The sequence below is a fragment of the Daktulosphaira vitifoliae genome, unplaced genomic scaffold, assembly GCF_025091365.1.
Source record: "Daktulosphaira vitifoliae isolate Bord-2020 unplaced genomic scaffold, ASM2509136v1 Scaffold_1, whole genome shotgun sequence".
Taxonomy (NCBI): Eukaryota; Metazoa; Arthropoda; class Insecta; order Hemiptera; family Phylloxeridae; genus Daktulosphaira; species Daktulosphaira vitifoliae.
Genome location: NW_026099572.1, coordinates 73,241,671 through 73,259,621, shown reverse-complemented (window position 1 = coordinate 73,259,621; position 17,951 = coordinate 73,241,671). Strand labels below are relative to the sequence as shown.

At 26.1% G+C, this 17,951-nt stretch overlaps 2 protein-coding genes across 3 annotated transcripts in view; one reads left to right on the top strand and one right to left on the bottom strand.

Moving 5' to 3' along the window:
• Positions 1-17,951, top strand: part of LOC126894519 (V-type proton ATPase catalytic subunit A) — a 256,069-nt gene that overhangs the window by 221,741 nt on the left and 16,377 nt on the right. The gene's annotated exons all lie outside the window — the stretch shown is intronic.
• Positions 5,186-17,760, bottom strand: LOC126894513 (poly [ADP-ribose] polymerase). The gene is made up of 18 exons (XM_050665573.1): positions 17,458-17,760; positions 16,340-16,481; positions 16,137-16,273; positions 14,544-14,761; positions 14,284-14,482; positions 12,559-12,764; positions 12,401-12,490; positions 11,795-11,952; positions 10,790-10,941; positions 10,424-10,716; positions 9,751-9,949; positions 9,384-9,506; positions 9,108-9,323; positions 7,568-7,699; positions 7,106-7,324; positions 6,384-6,544; positions 6,150-6,329; positions 5,186-5,426 (listed from the first exon to the last, which is right to left on the bottom strand). The coding sequence occupies exons 1-18, from the start codon at positions 17,572-17,574 to the stop codon at positions 5,354-5,356; spliced, it is 3,015 nt and encodes a 1,004-aa protein (XP_050521530.1). The 5' UTR covers positions 17,575-17,760; the 3' UTR covers positions 5,186-5,353.

Genomic DNA, 17,951 nt, shown 5'->3' with positions numbered 1-17,951 from the left:
GGAAATACTGACATATATATATATATATATATATTAAATTAAACTTCTATTAGGTTTATCTAAATGTATTAGATGACTTTTTCTATAATTTGTTAAACGCAACTCATTTTATCTAATAGAAATATCCCCTTGATTTTGAAAAATGAATTGTTGTAATTGTATAATATACATTTATTTTAAGTTCCCTATATGTAATACGACAGGTACATTTTGCAATATAAAATTGTAGCTAATCAGATTTTTTTTAAATTTACCAAGATATTTGTTAATTCATCTTAAACTTAAAAGTATTAATAATTTATTAGCTGGATACTGTTTATTGTGCAATGCAGTTAGTTATCAACCAGCTAGTCGTGTATTACAAAGAGTATTTCTCTTTGAACGGTTTCCTGTATCTTGTAGATGCGACTACGTAATGCACAAAATGAAACAGTGCAACTGGCGGTCGCCTTAAGTCACTGTCGTAGTTTAGGGAACGACATCGACCTTCACTGATGTAGCAGGTCGGTGATCTCAATATGTTTAAATTTGCATGTATTCTTTTTTGAAATAAGAAAATTGTTTTTTTTTTCGACTTTTAATAGTCAATTGCCTTATAAATTTATCGATGTAGTTATGAATGTCTTGATTTTTTTTATATTTGAACTAAGACTTTTTATCTAACAGCAGATGTTTGGTTTTAAAATTTTAAAATGTCACTTTTCTGTTTATATTTTTCTCAGAACTTCATATTTAAGTAAAATACTTTTAAAAAGGTCCACAAATTATAGATAGAGGGTGACCCCCAATAATTTACAATTTTATGTTAATCGACTTTTGCGGGAAATTTTAAACACATACCAAATTACAGTAATGTATTAAATGATATAAACGAGGCTTGAATGAGCGTTATTATATAAACCTATATTCATTAACAATGAAAACATGCAAATTTTTTTTCTTGAACTGTACAAAATAAACTCCATTAACCACGTATTCTAAATTCTTACAACTTTAAATTGTAACAAAGCATAGTTCTTATCAAACAGATTCAAGTTACAAATAAATATGGAACTCCAAATGGCTCAGTACCGTAAGAATGATTTTAAATACTGCAGATGCAAATAAAAGTGTATTTAGGTTAGGACTATGTAGGACTATATAAATAGGTTAAGGAAGAAACATATTTTGAGATAATTAATGAAATCATTTTACCGCATATCAAATGATATTTTTATAAAATTACATGTGACTTTTTGGAGAGGAGGAGCTAATTATTTTATGCATCAAAACAAAAGATATAAAATAGTTACGTAGCCAGTATTTTATTATGAGGGGAGTAGGCATAGTAAAAACCTACAAAATTCCGTATTTTGAATGATTTTTGTTTGCTTAGTTTAGTTTAAAAATGAATAATATTGTTGTTAATGGAGGCCCTATCCTTCGCTACACCATTGGTATTATACCAATTAAACATTTGCTGATCATTTTTTGCTGGTTATTAAAAAGAGAAATAAATCTTTGCCTATAAAATATCTATATTCTTATTAGTAGTTGAAGAAACTACCTCTGGACACCATATTCTTCCCTTATTACGCCAATCATTATTTACTCATTCTAGTTCAAGTGCTGAAATAAAAAAATCTTGAACTGTAATTTAACCTAATCTTTTTCGTTTAAGTTTTAGTACTAAAGTGACGCCAGTAAAAGTTCAAATTTTTGACATATATTTTAAAATATTAATTCCATTAAAATATAGAGGGACGATGTGGCCAAGTTGGTAACGCAGCAGTGCTTGACGTGCATTGCCTCGGTTTCAAAACTTGGTCACGGGTGGCTTCATTTGCCGAATGAGAGATCAGTTCGGTAATTGAAGTCGCCATCCCTCTCTTTGGCGACGGACTAACTACCCGTCGCGGTGTATCAATGGTTAAAAACCTTCTCCTTTGGGGGAGGTCGCTACGGCCCTTAATGGGCTTATAAAGCGTTAANTGAGAGATCAGTTCGGTAATTGAAGTCGCCATCCCTCTCTTTGGCGACGGACTAACTACCCGTCGCGGTGTATCAATGGTTAAGAAACCTTCTCCTTTGGGGGAGGTCGCTACGGCCCTTAATGGGCTTATAAAGCGTTAAAAAAAAGCCATTAAAATGCAGTGGCGTTATTTGAGGGGAGCAACTTGAGAATTTGCCTCGTCTGAATTATCAGTACAAATCAAATTCGAGTTATAGGACTGAGCCACATATTGATGTATCGATGAGTGGAATAACAATATAATAATAAAATATCTAAGAGAAATACTATTTATTTTTTAATACATGACATGTTCGACCAATAGAGCGGTAAAAGCGTGACTAGCATCGAGCAAATAAAGTAATGGTTTCTGACATAAAAGTAATATTAGATAACAGATTGTATTGATATCTTAACACCACATTGGATCATTCAAATGTTATTTATGAAACAAGATAAAAATCTAAATTTTAGTAATAAAAATAATATTTTATTTTATTTTATGTAAAAATATTATTCCTTAATAAATTATGTTAAATTGCGCAATTTTTCATCAGTGTAAACAGTATTATAGATAGTCCAACTTTCTGTTATCAGTAATTATTTGATTTTAAGTTAAGTTAATTTCCCTGTACTTCCACTGCCCCTCTGCCAATTGTGAGAGGTGACTAATGAGGTTGCGTCAGGTCAACAGCTGGCGTAAACATTTTTTTCAAATAGTATGAAGTGTCCTGAACAAAACTTAAGCGAAATGTCCCATCTCGGATGTACGCGGTGACAACAGGTGAGAGGTAGTTAAAAACGAAGAAGGCCTAAGGAATAAAGTGTTTGATACCAGCCGGACAACTTGTGCGGTAGCTATTTCACCAGTCATGTGTACAGGTCTACCCAACGCTTGTAGTGTAAACGGTGTAGGGACATCGCCACTTAACTCTAGGCTTAACATTTGTTGTGTGCAGGAAACTAAGTGGAAAGGAGAGAAATCAAGGGAAATTGGTGAAGGCTATAAAATAATATACTCAGGTAAGTCTAGTACAAAGAATGGTGTAGGGATAGTAATGGATGAGGAGATGAAAAGTAGAGTAGTAGAAGTAGCTAGGAAAATTGACAGAATTATGGTCGTAAAATTGATATTCGAAGAAAAAGTGCTGAATTTAATAAGTGCCTATGCACCACAAGTGGGATGTGATTAAAATAGACAAGGAAGAGTTTTGGACAGAGATGGACGAGGTGATTCAAGGGGTACCTGGCAATGAGAACGCGGTGATTCAAGGGGTACCTGGTAATGAGAACGCGGTGATAGGTGGAGATATGAATAGACATGTAGGTAATGAGAGGAGAGGATATGAAAGAGTATAGTTCTAGTGGAAAGAATGAGGCTGGAGAAATAATACTGGATTTCGCAGTATCGTATTATCTTGCTGTGGTTAATACTTACTTTAGAAAGAGGGAAGAACATTGTATAACATATAAGCGTGGGAGGAATAGATTTGTTTGCTGACTATATAATGTTAATAGGAGAAAATAGGGAGGAAATTAATCAAAGGCTAGAAGTGTGGAGATCAGCTTTTGAAGAAAAGAGTTTAAAAAGTAAAAGTAAGACAGAGTATATAGAGTACGAGTTTAACAAAGGAGAACACGAGGTAGGTGAAATGAGGAGGTCAGTGACAATAAGCGAGGACGTGATTGGAGAGGTGGAGAATTTTAAGTATTTAGGGTCAATTGTGCAAAAGAGTGGTGGTATTGACGAGGATGTAAGACACAGAATTAAGTGCGGGTGGTTGAAGTGGAGAGAAGTGTCTGGCGTCTTATGTGATAAAAGAATTTCAAAGAGGTAAATTCTACAAGACTGTAATGAGGCCAGCGATGATGTATGGTTCAGAGTGTTTGGCGGTTGATAAGAAATAAGAGCAGAGAATGAGTGTAGCAGAGATGAGAATGCTTAGATGGATGAATGGACTGACTAGAAAAGATAGAATAAGGAACGAGCATATAAGAGGGAGTACAGGTGTAGCGTCAATTGTGGATAAGATGTAAAAAAATAGACTTAGATGATTGGGTCATGTTATGAGAAGAGAACAATCGGAAGCTGTAAGAACAGTTATAGAAATTAATGTTGAAGGAAGAAGAGGTAGAGGAAGACCAAAATAGAGATGGAGGGATACTATTGAATGCAATATGAGGACAGCTGATGTGGGAGATCGTGTCAAGTGGAAGTTTAGGATAAGGGTGGCCGATCCCAAGTAGTTGAGATTAAGGCGAGGAAGAAGAAAAAGTTAGCTTAAAAAAAACCCTTATATATATATATGTATATATATCTTATATAAAGATCTTTTTTATTGTTTTATACATTGATAGTATAAGATAATTCATAAAAAAATATAAATATAAATATGAATACAAATATAAAATAGAGAAGTATTAATTAGAAACACTTTGTGATTCCATGTTTTCTAATTTTTATCTATAATTAATAGTGTGTAAAATAGGCTAAGATTTTTTTTATAGCAATTATAAGAAAAATTAAGTTTCATAAAGATAAATAATTTATTGTATAATCTATTTTTAAATAAATTTATTTTTTTATATAAAATTACTTTAGTGTTTAATTATGGCAGTTAAATCGCTAGCGACTTTGTGAAATTATGTGCCAGTCAAAAGATAACACTAGTCTAATTAGTGTTCAAATGATAAAGATGATGTATTCCAACCCAAATAAATAGTTCAAGTTATACAACATGAATTAAAAATAAAATAACTTTTATTTTTTCCAACCTTATTAACCATAATTATAANAAATAAAATAACTTTTATTTTTTCCAACCTTATTAACCATAATTATAAAGGATTAGTAGAACAAAAAGAGATTTTTTATATTTTTAAATATGTCAGTACATATTATATATTTAAATAAATATGTTTTCTATTTCTTGAGAACATAAATATTATTTATTCATATTTTATTAGTCATACGAAAATTATGATAAAGTGGCATTGCCAACAACTCCATATCTACACATATAATATATAATTGCTAAAATGCAATACATTTTTAATGACCATCCTCCTAAAGGCAGCAATTTTCAATAAGGTAACAAATGATAAACATATACAGTGTGAAGACTCTTAAACAGCAAAATACATATTATCAGTTATATTTTATTAAATTTAAAGATAATTAAAAATAAATTTAAATATTTGTAGGAAAATATGTTTATTATATCAAAACTAACAAATAATAACTCATAAGATTACTATTAAAAAAAAAACATTAGGTGATGAAAAAAAGTATTACTCCATATTTTAAGTATTTAAAATTAGTTGTTATTATAAAATAACAAAAAAAAATATTATCACTTTAAACTAATAGTTAAATTTAAAGTCTACTTTGATCAAGTATTGAATTTTAACTTGAGATATATCATACACAATGAATCTGAAAACAAGCTAGTTAAGATAATTTTTTTTTAATTTTTATGCATATAAATAAATAATGTTCTTCAATTATATTGTAATAGATATCACATTCATAATTCAAAATTAAATTTTGTAGGGCTTGTCGCTGGGATGCACATGATATAAGTAGAGGTGAAAATGTCCCCACATAAAAAATTTAACCCTAATAATGATCAAACTGAAATGTTTTTAATAATTTAATGGGATATTTATTAAAGTTAACTAAAATTTTTCAAGTAATTTGAAAATGAAAATTTCTTAACATTTTTTTCTACATGGAAAATAAAAATAATGATCAATGAGTCAACTTGGGGTAGTTAAATATTTTATTGATTTCATAACTTAATTTTTGTAAACAAATATTTAGTTTTTTGTCAATAATAAATGAAAACATTTTACTGGTGTTTTATATTAATAAGACTCAAATGATAATAGATATTTAACTAGCCTAAATTAAACCACCACTTCATGTTGACCCATTTGACAGTATAATATCTACACTATATTACTATCAATATTGAAAATACTAATGAGTAAACAATTTTCTAAGTAATGCATAGAATGTTATTCATGTAATTTTACTATTAAATTAATAATCAATTCCATAAAAAAAAATGTTAAGGAAAAAATTCTTTCTTTAAACTTTAAAAAAGAAGTGATAGATTTTTTTACACTATATGTTATTAATGTTTATAAAGGATACTCATTATAAAGAAGTACTGTGTCATCAACATCAGAAGGAATTGGTTTTCCTAATGGAACTTCAACTTTATCATCAATAAATAATGATTCGGAAGGATTTGGCATAGTTCTACCAATTCCTTTACAACTATGTTTTCCAGGTGGCAATTTTTCAATATAATGACTTTTTTTATGTTCAACCCTTTGAAAAACATTTGATTAACATCAACACAATATTAATATTAAATTCACTTACATATTACCAAGAGCTACCTCACATAGTAACAGTAAACCACTATTGTTTCCGTGAGTTGCCATACAATAATTAGCAGATTTTGATACCATATCAGCAAAATATATACCTTTACCAAACATATAACCAGTTACAGGAGCTTCTTTTGGTGCAATTCGTAAGCCCTATACAATATGATAAAATATATGAAATTTAATTTAATTACCATTAATATAAAATTTACAATCTACTGCTAAACTCAATTAAATATACAAGCTTAATTTTTTAAATGACAATTTATACATTAAATGTAATAATAAATTAAAAAATTAACAACTAGATCTCAATTTTTTAAGTTTTTAGGATGATTAAAAAAAAAATGTTACTAATGTAAGTTTTAATACAAAAGGAGATATTATTTCCATAACTATCAATAGAACTATGAGTATCACAAAAAAATTTGTAGAAGAAAAATGTTCAGAAAAAGTTATTTTATCATTATTGATAAAAATCTCATTTTTTAAATTTATTTTGAAATACATACTGTTGCAGTATATGCAACAATATGCATAAATAATTTAATTTTTTTATTAAAAAGTTGAAAAATGCATGATTAAATCATACATGTAAATAAAATTTTATCATAATATATGTAATGAACAAATAGAAGCCTATAGTGTTGAAATCAAACTAATGGTTAAATAACCTAAAAATTTGTTTAAGTATTTTATTTGTAATAACTTTACTTGAGACAGTATAGCTGCAAAATTTGTTATTCGAGATCCATGCCACAATATTTTTCGATTATGCAATTTCTTAAATGGTTTGTAACGTTTTTCTTCGCCTGTTCTAATCACTTTAAAAACATCTTTAATTTCTAAAGAGTATGAGGAATGTGTATCAGCGTGAGTATTTATTATATACTTTTCAATCATAGCAAACTCATTCATTTTAGAATTTAATACCTAAAAATTGAAAAAATTTATTGATTTGAAGAATTGAGTAATAATTAATTTTATCATTTAAATAACTAATATAATGTATAATCCAATATATAGACAATTCAAAATTAAGTAAGTAAATCACTTTTTTTTTGTTTTAAGGAATTACTGAATACAAGTAAAATGATTTTATATGTTTATTCATTTTTGAAAAAGTAATTCAATTTTGCTATTATTAATAGTAGTAATACACGTAAAGATACTTACTTCTATAGCACAATTAAGTTTTATATAATGTGTGTCAAGAGGATGAACTGTAGTATTATCATGACTATTGTCATCCATCATATTATATGCAATTTGAATTTCCATTAAACTATTTATCATTTCTAACTTAGCCTATATGTTTAGTTAGTTATAAAAAAAAATTCCATAATTATAAATTTTTATTAATCATTCAATAGCTGATTATAACTATTTTAGTCTGTAGTTAAGTACATACAAAGTTTATCATAAACCACTTGATCACTCGCAAAATAAATACAATATTAGAAAAATAATTTTTGATTTCTTTTAGTTGAATAATCATATAATAAATCATATTTCATGATTTATCAACTAATAATTATTTTTTAGAATCATCTCTTACAACTTAAAGGGGTGTCAATTTTATTTTTTAAATGGCAACATATATATATATATATATATTTATAACTAATTTATAAAATAGGAAATGTGTGGAATGTTGAGGGAGACATAAATGATGTGTGGAATAGATTTACTAGTTGTGTAAAAAATACTGCAAAGGAGATTGTTGGTGAGAGTAGGAGTAAATGCCAGGAAACAAGCAAACCCAGTGGTGGGATGAGGACATTAAAATAATTGTTGAAAGTAAGAAAAAGTAATTCAAAGTATGGCAAAAAGAGAGAATATTGGATGGAGTATAAACGGTTGTGCAAAGAAGCCAAGTGTGCAATAAGTAAGGCGAATTTTAAGAGGTATGATGAGTTGTATGAAAGGCTAGGAACAAAGGAAGGTGAGAAAGAAATCTATAGACTTGCAAAGATAAGAGAGAAAAGGTCTAAAGATCATCATCATATAAGGTGTATAAAAAGTGTTGATAATAAGGTACTCTCAAGTGATGATGATGTGAAAAAAAAGTGGAGAGTATTTTGAAAAAATACTGAATAAAAAATATTATATAAAAGTAAGATCGTGTCAAGTGGAAGTAAAGGATAAGGGTGGCCGACCCCAAGTAGTTGGGAATAAGGCGAGGAAGAAGAAGAAAAGAATTAACTATAGAAAATAATCTAATTACAGTAATTTAGAAGTTATTAACAATTTAGATTAATTATTGCAGGCGAGGATTAGATGATTCTATTCCTAACACTAAGAATTATCCTGCCTTATTTTTCATCCCGCCAAGGTATGAAAATGAGAATAACTTCCTAACTACATGTCCAAAAGTTTAAATCAGTTAGTCATTTTTTTTATTATATTATTTTCTGTTTATTTTTTATTTGTCATTTGAAAAAATAAAATTGACATCACTATAAACTAAAGGAGATGATTATAAAAAGTAGTTATTAGCTGATAAACAAGAAATTTAGGTAACTTAAAGAAATCATAGTTTTTTTCCAGTATTGTATTTATTTTGGGTGTAACCAAGTAATCATTATATACATAATATTTAAAAATTATTTAGATTTTAGTAGCCTCATCATAATGTTATAATAATATAACTGCATAATATATAGTTTTAACAAATATAGTAAGTATTATTATTAAAATGTATAGAATAACTTACATTTATGATTTCTTTAGAATCAATTAATGGAGGATTTTTAATACCGAAATCATGAGGTATTAAAGTGTAAAATCGATTAGTTGTTTCAATGATTTTTCCTTTTATATTTGATTCTTCAATAGAATTCATTATATCATTTAACTCTGTCAATGTAGAGTAAGCAAGTTGCAATTGTTTTTTACTTAATTTTCCAAGAGGCATTTTTTGTAAATCAAGCTAAAATGTTCATAAATAGTATTATGTTACAATAAAATTACACAAATAAAAATTTATCACCTCAAATTCATACATAGCTTTTTTCATTGATTCTACATCAAATAATAAACGAATCAGCTTTTGAACAGGTTCAGGAAGTTTGCTTTGTAATTCACTAACAACATCTAAAGATTTTGTTTCATCCTAATTGCCAATTAATATTAATAAAAAAAAAAAAGATTTAGGTCAATCAGTTCAATAACTATAAAGACTTATGCTTACAATCTTAATTATTTACAATTTATTTTTTTTAAAAAAATTATTTAATTTGTTTTAATTTAAAATGAATTTACTAAAATATATTAATAAACATAAAAATAAGAAAGTAAAAATGATATAATATGACACACTTTTAAGGATAAAAAATGAATCTATTTTACTGACTTACTTGGCCATAATTAGTATCAACAGGTATTTTTTTACCAGGTTTTTTGACAAAATTATTTTTATTTTTCCAAATATTACCAGTCTGGTCTTCATAATAAAATTCAAATTCTTTTTTTGCATCTTCTAATAAATCAAATTCTGTAGTTTTAAAGCCTCCAATAGTTGTACCAATTCTACCCCAAGAACGAAACAACCAAAACCTAAAAATAATGTGTAACCATTTGAATTGTTGCTAATTTTACTTATCAAACAATAAAGTTTTTTACAATATTATACAGTAATTTTTGAAAATATTGTAAAAAATAATAGATTTTAAAAATTATTTTAAACTAATAAAATCTTAAAAATCAACACTTCAAATATTAAATGTTTATAAATTTTATTATTTTATATTGGTTTTATTCATAATGTATTGTAAATATATAGTACATAATTTAAATAAAACATAAATTACTTATAAAATTTAAGAAAAATACACCAAGTTATAAAAAAAAAGTAAAAAATATACTAGAAAAAGCTATATGAGAATAACTGTGATTATATTATAAGTTGTTGCTTAAATGACTAGAAAAAACATGGCTAACAGACTCAATGATACAAGTAAAAATATGTTAAACACTAAATCTATTCAATTATTAAAATTAAAATTGAAGTTTTTAAACATATTTTTTTACCTATTTTTGTTGTCTGATTGTAGTAATTGCAACTTATAATAAGAATTTTTACCAGTTTGTACATCAGATAAACATAAATTTGCATTCCAAACTTCATTATTATGTTTGTATACATGAGCTTTATGTTGTAGTTCTGACTGCGGTTCTACAGCTATACCATCTTTTAATGTTAATTTGACACTGGTAGGAACACTTTTTTCATACATGCTTTTGCTTATTGATTTACTTTTTTGGCCACTTTTTCCATAAGCAGCTTCTAATTCTTTTAGTCTTTTTTCGACTCTTTTTTTTATCTACCGGAATTTTACACATAGGTACAAACAAAATACCCATAAAATTTAAGATAAAATATAATACTTAACATACATCTCCACCCCAAGGAGCTAAGTTTTGTTTTTTTATTAAATCTATTGCATCACCACCTTTTTCAATAGCATCAAAAAATTCATTTGGATCAATTACTTGTATGTCTTTTTCTTGAGCTTCTTTTATTTTAACACTTTTTTTACCAATACTTTCTAAAAACAATTAGTAAAAGTAATCATTTTAATTATTATTTTACAGTTAATAAAAATTAATTGAGCTACATTTAAATTTATTATGACTGATGAATTTTTTAGAGAAACATATAAAAATTACATTAAGTAAATTAAATATTGTACGAGGTGTGAAAAAATACCCAGATATTTGCTCCCTGGAAAGCAATACACCACTGCCATCTTCTTTACCACTTTTGAAAACATTCCTGGTAGGCACTAATTGGAATTTCCTTTAGATTGATTTTCGTATTTTGTTTTATGTCATCAATTGTTTGAAAACAATGTTCTTTGAGTGTAAATTTTAACTTCAGAAACAAAAAAGTCGCATGGGGCCAGGTTGGGTGAGTATGGTGGTTGTGGAACTACTGGAGTCCGATTTTTTGCTGAGAACTGATGAATGAGCAATGAGCTGTGAGCCGGAGTGTTATTGTGATGCAATCCGACCGTTTAAACCACTTAAAACATGTTGTCCGAGACAACATCATCTCCAAAAGCTTGCTTCAAAAGTTTTACTATACTTTACCCTAATGTAAAACAAAATTTTAAGCAACACACATTGTTTTTCAATTGCTTCCATTTTTGAAAATTAACGTATAATTGAAACATGTTTTTGTAAAAATGCCATAAAATAAAAATAAATATTGTTATCGATTTCAAATTAACTCTCAAATTCTCTTTAGAAGTTACTATAATGAATGAAATTATTGGATTTTGTTATTTTAATTGATATAGATATTAATGACACAGTGCGGGTATTTTTTTATCACACCTCGTATAAACCTATATATTTATAATATAACTAAAATTATTTATTATATATTTTGTCTTTAACCTGTATTGGCAAAAACTGCAGCTATCGTATCAGTACACTGAGATATCAATGTACCACCATATTTGGGCACTTTAAGCTTTAAAGTTTTCAACTCTGCGCCTTTATGGATACTTGTAAACTCCATATTTCTTAATGGTAAAATACGAGTAACTTTAACCCTAAATTAAATAATTTGTTTTTATTAGTAACTACATGTTCTTTTTTTTATTTATAAGATTCTATTACAATGATGAAAGAAAATCTGAGTTTATTTGTTGGTAATTTTTCAAATTTTCTATTAATTAATAAAAATAATTTTAAGTTTTTCTTAAAATACCAATAAATTGAATATGGTTGTCATTTCACCAGTTTATTCTATATCAGTTTTTTAAAGCCATTTTATATTGCTTTAGACTATAATTCATTTGATCTTATTATTTAATTATACAATTTTTGTAATAATGTGAATTATCATTTTGATTTAAATAAATGTTTACTATTATATTTTAAATAGTTGTAAAAAAATTTAATTCTAATTAGATTTTATAATTCCATTTAAAATCATATTGCTTAAGTTTAATTTTTATTCATTTTATCTTAAATTGTAAATTATTAAATATTACTTACAAGCCTTTTTCATTTGGTGTAGGTACTGAAACTGATGATTTTTGATTTTCTATAAATATCCTTTTTTGAATTTTACATTTATAATTATTTCTGCGAAAAATATCTAGTATATAATTATACATATGCTTTATATACAATACTAATTTTAATATACTCACAAAAATTCATCATTTTCAAGAATATGTGGTGGAATTTGAAATATAGTGCGAGGTGGATCAAGGAAAATTTTTTCACATTTTAACCATTCATTTTTATACCCTAAACATTGATAACCAACACCAGTTTTAAAAACAAGTTGACCTTTACATTCATCACAAGATAGTAATACTCCAAAAGCCATTGCATCTGACAATCTATCATATATCTTAAAATATAATAAAATGAATTTTAATAATAAATTAATATAAATAATTATCCTTTTTTTTTCTTCAAAAAAGAGTCATATGAATAAATTCGAATAATAACAAAGAAATAAAAACAGAAATCCAAAATTTTAACATTTCTTGTAAAACATAAAGAAATTACATAAATATAATCTATTTTATATGAAAATTACATAGGAAAAAAACGATAAGTAGTTGTTGATTATTAAATGTCATATTTGCTAAACATTTTTTACCTTCCATGCATAGCTTAAGAGGTATTAATTGTAAAATTTGTTTGCATTAAAGTCTAAATATAGAGGCGTGGTGTGGTGCGGTGGTCACACTAGTTGTTGACAAAACTCTAGTGTTAAGCCGTGCCTACCAGCATAGGTGAACAGATGAGTGACCATGCGTGTGCTTCTACGGTGTCGAAAAAACACCATGTTCCCAGTGCAGATGGCAACAGGAAACTACTGCACTTAATTTTCTAGGATGTAAAGCTATGACAAAACCTTAGCCTTTAGAAAAAGATAGAGTCTAAATATACTGCTCCTACTGGATCAATTTTGTTTAACGATATATTAATATAATTTTATCTTATTAAAACTATTAGTATAACAATTTGAAAAAAATTCTTTCAATTTGTGTAAGAAAAATTAATATTGTTGAAAATAGCTGATTTTGATATTTTAGTTTCCACTTTATATAAGGACTTGAAACCGTTAAAAAAATATATTATAAAACTATATTTTACTTAAAATTAGTAGACAGTACTGGTTACTGGTTTTTTAATAGTCAATTGATGTTTTTTTAGAAAATTAAGAAAATAAATGTTAACTGTTTATAACTAGTTGTAGTTTTTTTCAGTTACCATTAACCAGTAACAATTAGTTAAAAATTAAATAAAATTTTTAAGTACTTATTTTTTCACACACACAAAAAATGTTCAGCATTTTTAACTACTAAGGATCTCTCTAAGTGTATCTTTAACTCACAATTATTTTTTCATATGGGTTAACACAAAATTAATACTATTATAGTAATAACTACATTGGTACTGTTAGGCTTTTGTTCTAATGAGGCATATATAATACAATTTTTCTCTACTACCCCAAATAAATAAAAATGCACATATAAATGTTCTAATGGAATTAATCATCCCACTAATAAGCCTCTTATTTTATTTATTATCTTATATCCAATACTTAATGATGGCATAAATGTAAAAAGCATTATCAATTCCAACCTAACCATATTTATTATAACCTTATAATCAATTTATCATTTTTGTATTTAACTGGTTAATTTAAAGAGGAAATCAAAATTTTATTAAACAAACTATTTCTTTAAAATTTTTTTAATATTACGACATAATCTATTTGGGTTATTAGCCAAAATGTTATACAAATTTTACAGAAGTTTATAAATATTTTCTTAATAGTACAATTGGGTTTCAGCTTGTACTAGTGTATGTGCAATATGCCTATTTTAAGCTAATACTTAAAACTATAAACTTACTGCTGCAATATTTGAATCGGGAATTTCTTGATTATTGAATTCTAAAAGTTCTTTTAAAATCTTCCTGTTAATTGTTTTCAAATAATCTCTGTATTTAAATATCAAATTGTTCTGTTTTTTTATTATCTCAGTTTTTTCATTATCCATTTTCATTTTTTTACTAGGACCTGGTCCATCAACTTGATCTACATTATTGGATCTAAACATTTTTAATAACTAATTAAAAATTATTCAGCACACAAAAAAAATATATATCTTACTTAGAGTTTTGATTGGTTAAACATGGTAATAGATTTTTAATCTGATTTCTGTCTTCAGCATTTAATGTCGCATAACCAGATAATGAACTACCAAAACCCATAAATTCCAACTCATTTCTTAATTTTACAAAACATTCTAAATGATGCCATCTATTAATACCACCAAATCGGCGAGCTTCTTCACTATCATAATCCATTTTACCAACTCTTATATCATTCTAATAAATATTTCAAACATTATTTTAAATGAATATTTAATTATTTTAAATAATTTGATGAAAATCACAAAAATATAATTATTACAACAATATAAGATTTTCTTTTCTAGTCAACTTATAAATATTCACAAAAATAATGTAGTTGTTGCTTTATGTTCAACATGTTACTATGTTGGACTATATCATTTTCAAAATAAAAAAACAAAAAATAAATAAATATTAGAATAATCATTTTGCATATTTATTTTTTGAGATTAATAAGATAATTCATTTATCATGTCCTACTTAATTGATAAAAAATAAAAATAATTTTGATAATTTTTTTATTACAATATTTTTTTCAATTTGTCCATCATGAAATACTTTTAATGTTAATTCTTATAATTATAACCTTATAAGGGTGTGAACTTTAATTTTATTGAAAGGAAGGAGTTAAAAATAATATTTAACTATTGTTTAAGTAAAAGTAGATTGTGTCAAGTGGAAGTTTAGGATAAGGGTGGATGACCCTAAGTAGTTGGGATTAAGGTGAGGAAGAAGAAGAAGAAGATTGTTTAAGCAAAAGTATAATAACAATTTAATTTAATAAAAGAAAAATAGACAAAAAATATAATATAAGACAGTAAATACGATGCAATGACAGTTGCATAAGAAAAAAAAAATTCCCATAGCAACCTGCTATTTTGTAATACTACATCAGCATAAATTATAGATGTTTTACTTAGCAGTAAAATAAATGATTACACTAAATTTTAATTTTAATTTCAACAAATTTTTTAAATGGAAACATGCATAATTAACTAGCTTATTTGTTATATGATGATTTAATGAAGAAAATGACTATTCGATAACATCTTTTGGAACAGTATTGAAGAAGTAATTAACAATTTAAAGTAAAGACTGGGTGCTGTTATTTTTATAGCTAAACATTTATAGCCATACTCTTTCTATTGTCTAAGTATAAACAAGAGAATAACTTCCAAAAGTTGTTATTGACCAATCATTTTCTTATTTAAATTATTTCCTATTTTAAGAGTTAGTTAAATATATGTATGTTGCCATTTAAAAAAATAAAGTTGACACCCCTTTAAGTTATAAGGGATTATTTTAAAAGTAATTATTATCTGATAAATCAAGAATTATATGTAACTAAACAAATAAAAAAATTTTTTTCCAATATTGTATTTATTTTATGAGTAATTGATTGGTTTATGATAAATTAATCACCTTGTATACCAAAAATTGAAAAGTACAATAACAGTAATATACAGTAAATACTATATTACTGTTTGCAATAATTATTCTAAACATTTGACATTCTAATCACTGGAAGAAATATAAATGGATAAAAGAAAACAAATTATGAAATTCATACTTTAATAATTTTATCTTGACATCCACAGCATACAGCTCTTCCTGATACAGCATATTCTACATTGAAATCTTGATTTGTTTTTTTCTTCGAAGACTTTTTTTTTTTTGTTTCTGGTTGAGCAGTGCCAACTAATGATTCTTCATAAATTAATAAGAGTTACAATTAACAAGTAATAGTAATTTATTAAAATAATGAAATATTACCTATTTTTGTCTTAATTTTTTGTTGATCATCCCATTTGATTGACTCAATGTGAGCAATATCATCAATGGTCTTAGGACGTTGTTTTGCAAAAAAACAATTAAAATGATACCAGTTAGGTTGTTTTCCATCAAATACAGGAGACTATAAATTTATTTTTAATTAATCATAATATTATATTAATTTATTTTAGTAAAACAAGTAATTTTAAACAAAATTAATATTATTAAAAGAATTTTTTTTGAACAAATTTCTTTTCTTAAAAAATTTACTTAATGGATGGATCTTTTATTTTTTTAAATTATTTAATTTAATAAAGCTTAGATATATTTCAAATATTTGACCAATTAATCTATGAAATAAATAAAATGTCTTAAGATGTTCTTCTCAATAGGTTTTTTAGCATTTTTCATATACTTTAATAACAAAAAAATTATCAAAGTATGCAATTGAAAAATTATACAATAATTCTAAGCCTTTTTAGTTTTTTTTTTAAGATTTTCTTGAAAGCTGGATTTTCTTTCTTCTAGGGAATTGAAGACATGAGCCTATCCCAAAAGAGTGTCAAGAAACTCAAGTCAATTTGTGGAGTCGGGAGGCAAAGTTGACTCCAAAATTTGTTCTAACTAATAATATTTGAAATATGTACATTTAAAAATAAATCCGAAAAAATTTTAATTAAGGCAAAACTGAAGACTTAGAATTTATCAAAATGTTCAAAATTTTAATCTTTATAATAGATACTCTTAATTAGAAACCTCACCGTTTATAAATCATTCAAAAACTACATTAGGACGAGTATTGATATAATATATGATTGAAGAGTAATAGAATATATGCTGCTTAATAACATTATATGCAAAATTTAAAGTGCTATGACTTTTTAACTATTTTTAACCAATATTTTAATTTTGCATATTTGTTAAATTAAAAAACTCATCAAAAAGTGTTTAACCTTTTTAGAGAAAATTCAGTTATTTCAACTCTCCCAAAACTAAATGAATGTGTGCCCATCCTACTATGTTTCAGTTTATAAATTACTGTATTTCAGTTTTCATTAATTACTATAGCAAACCCTTTAAATACAATGTTTGGTCAATAATTTTTAATTATAACATACTTGAACCATAACAGCGAGTCTCAAATGTTCCTTTTCAATACCAATTTTACAACCTTTACACTTAGACCTATTACTTTTAGCATATTCTGCTCTATAGGGTAACTGGTCATTTTCCATTATGTGAATTTGTAAAGCTTTTTATTAATTATAGTTTAAGTTTTATGCTATAACTGAAGCATAAATATAACTATATAACTTAAATATACAAAATTACTCGAACAATTTAATGGTATTTAACGAAAATTAAGGCTACATGGAAAAATTTAATTTTTATAGTAGGCAAAAAACATGATAACCGCGTACGAATATTATACATAACAATCACTGTAAATGGAGGGAAAATAATTTCAAAGTCTCAAAAGATAAAGCAGTGCGTGCAGTACTTAAAATAAAATGGCTATCATAAGTTGGGCAAGTTTGTCAAACCAACATAGATTATCTACTTATCATAAAAAAATCATATGACATTCATATATAATCACAGAATATAATTT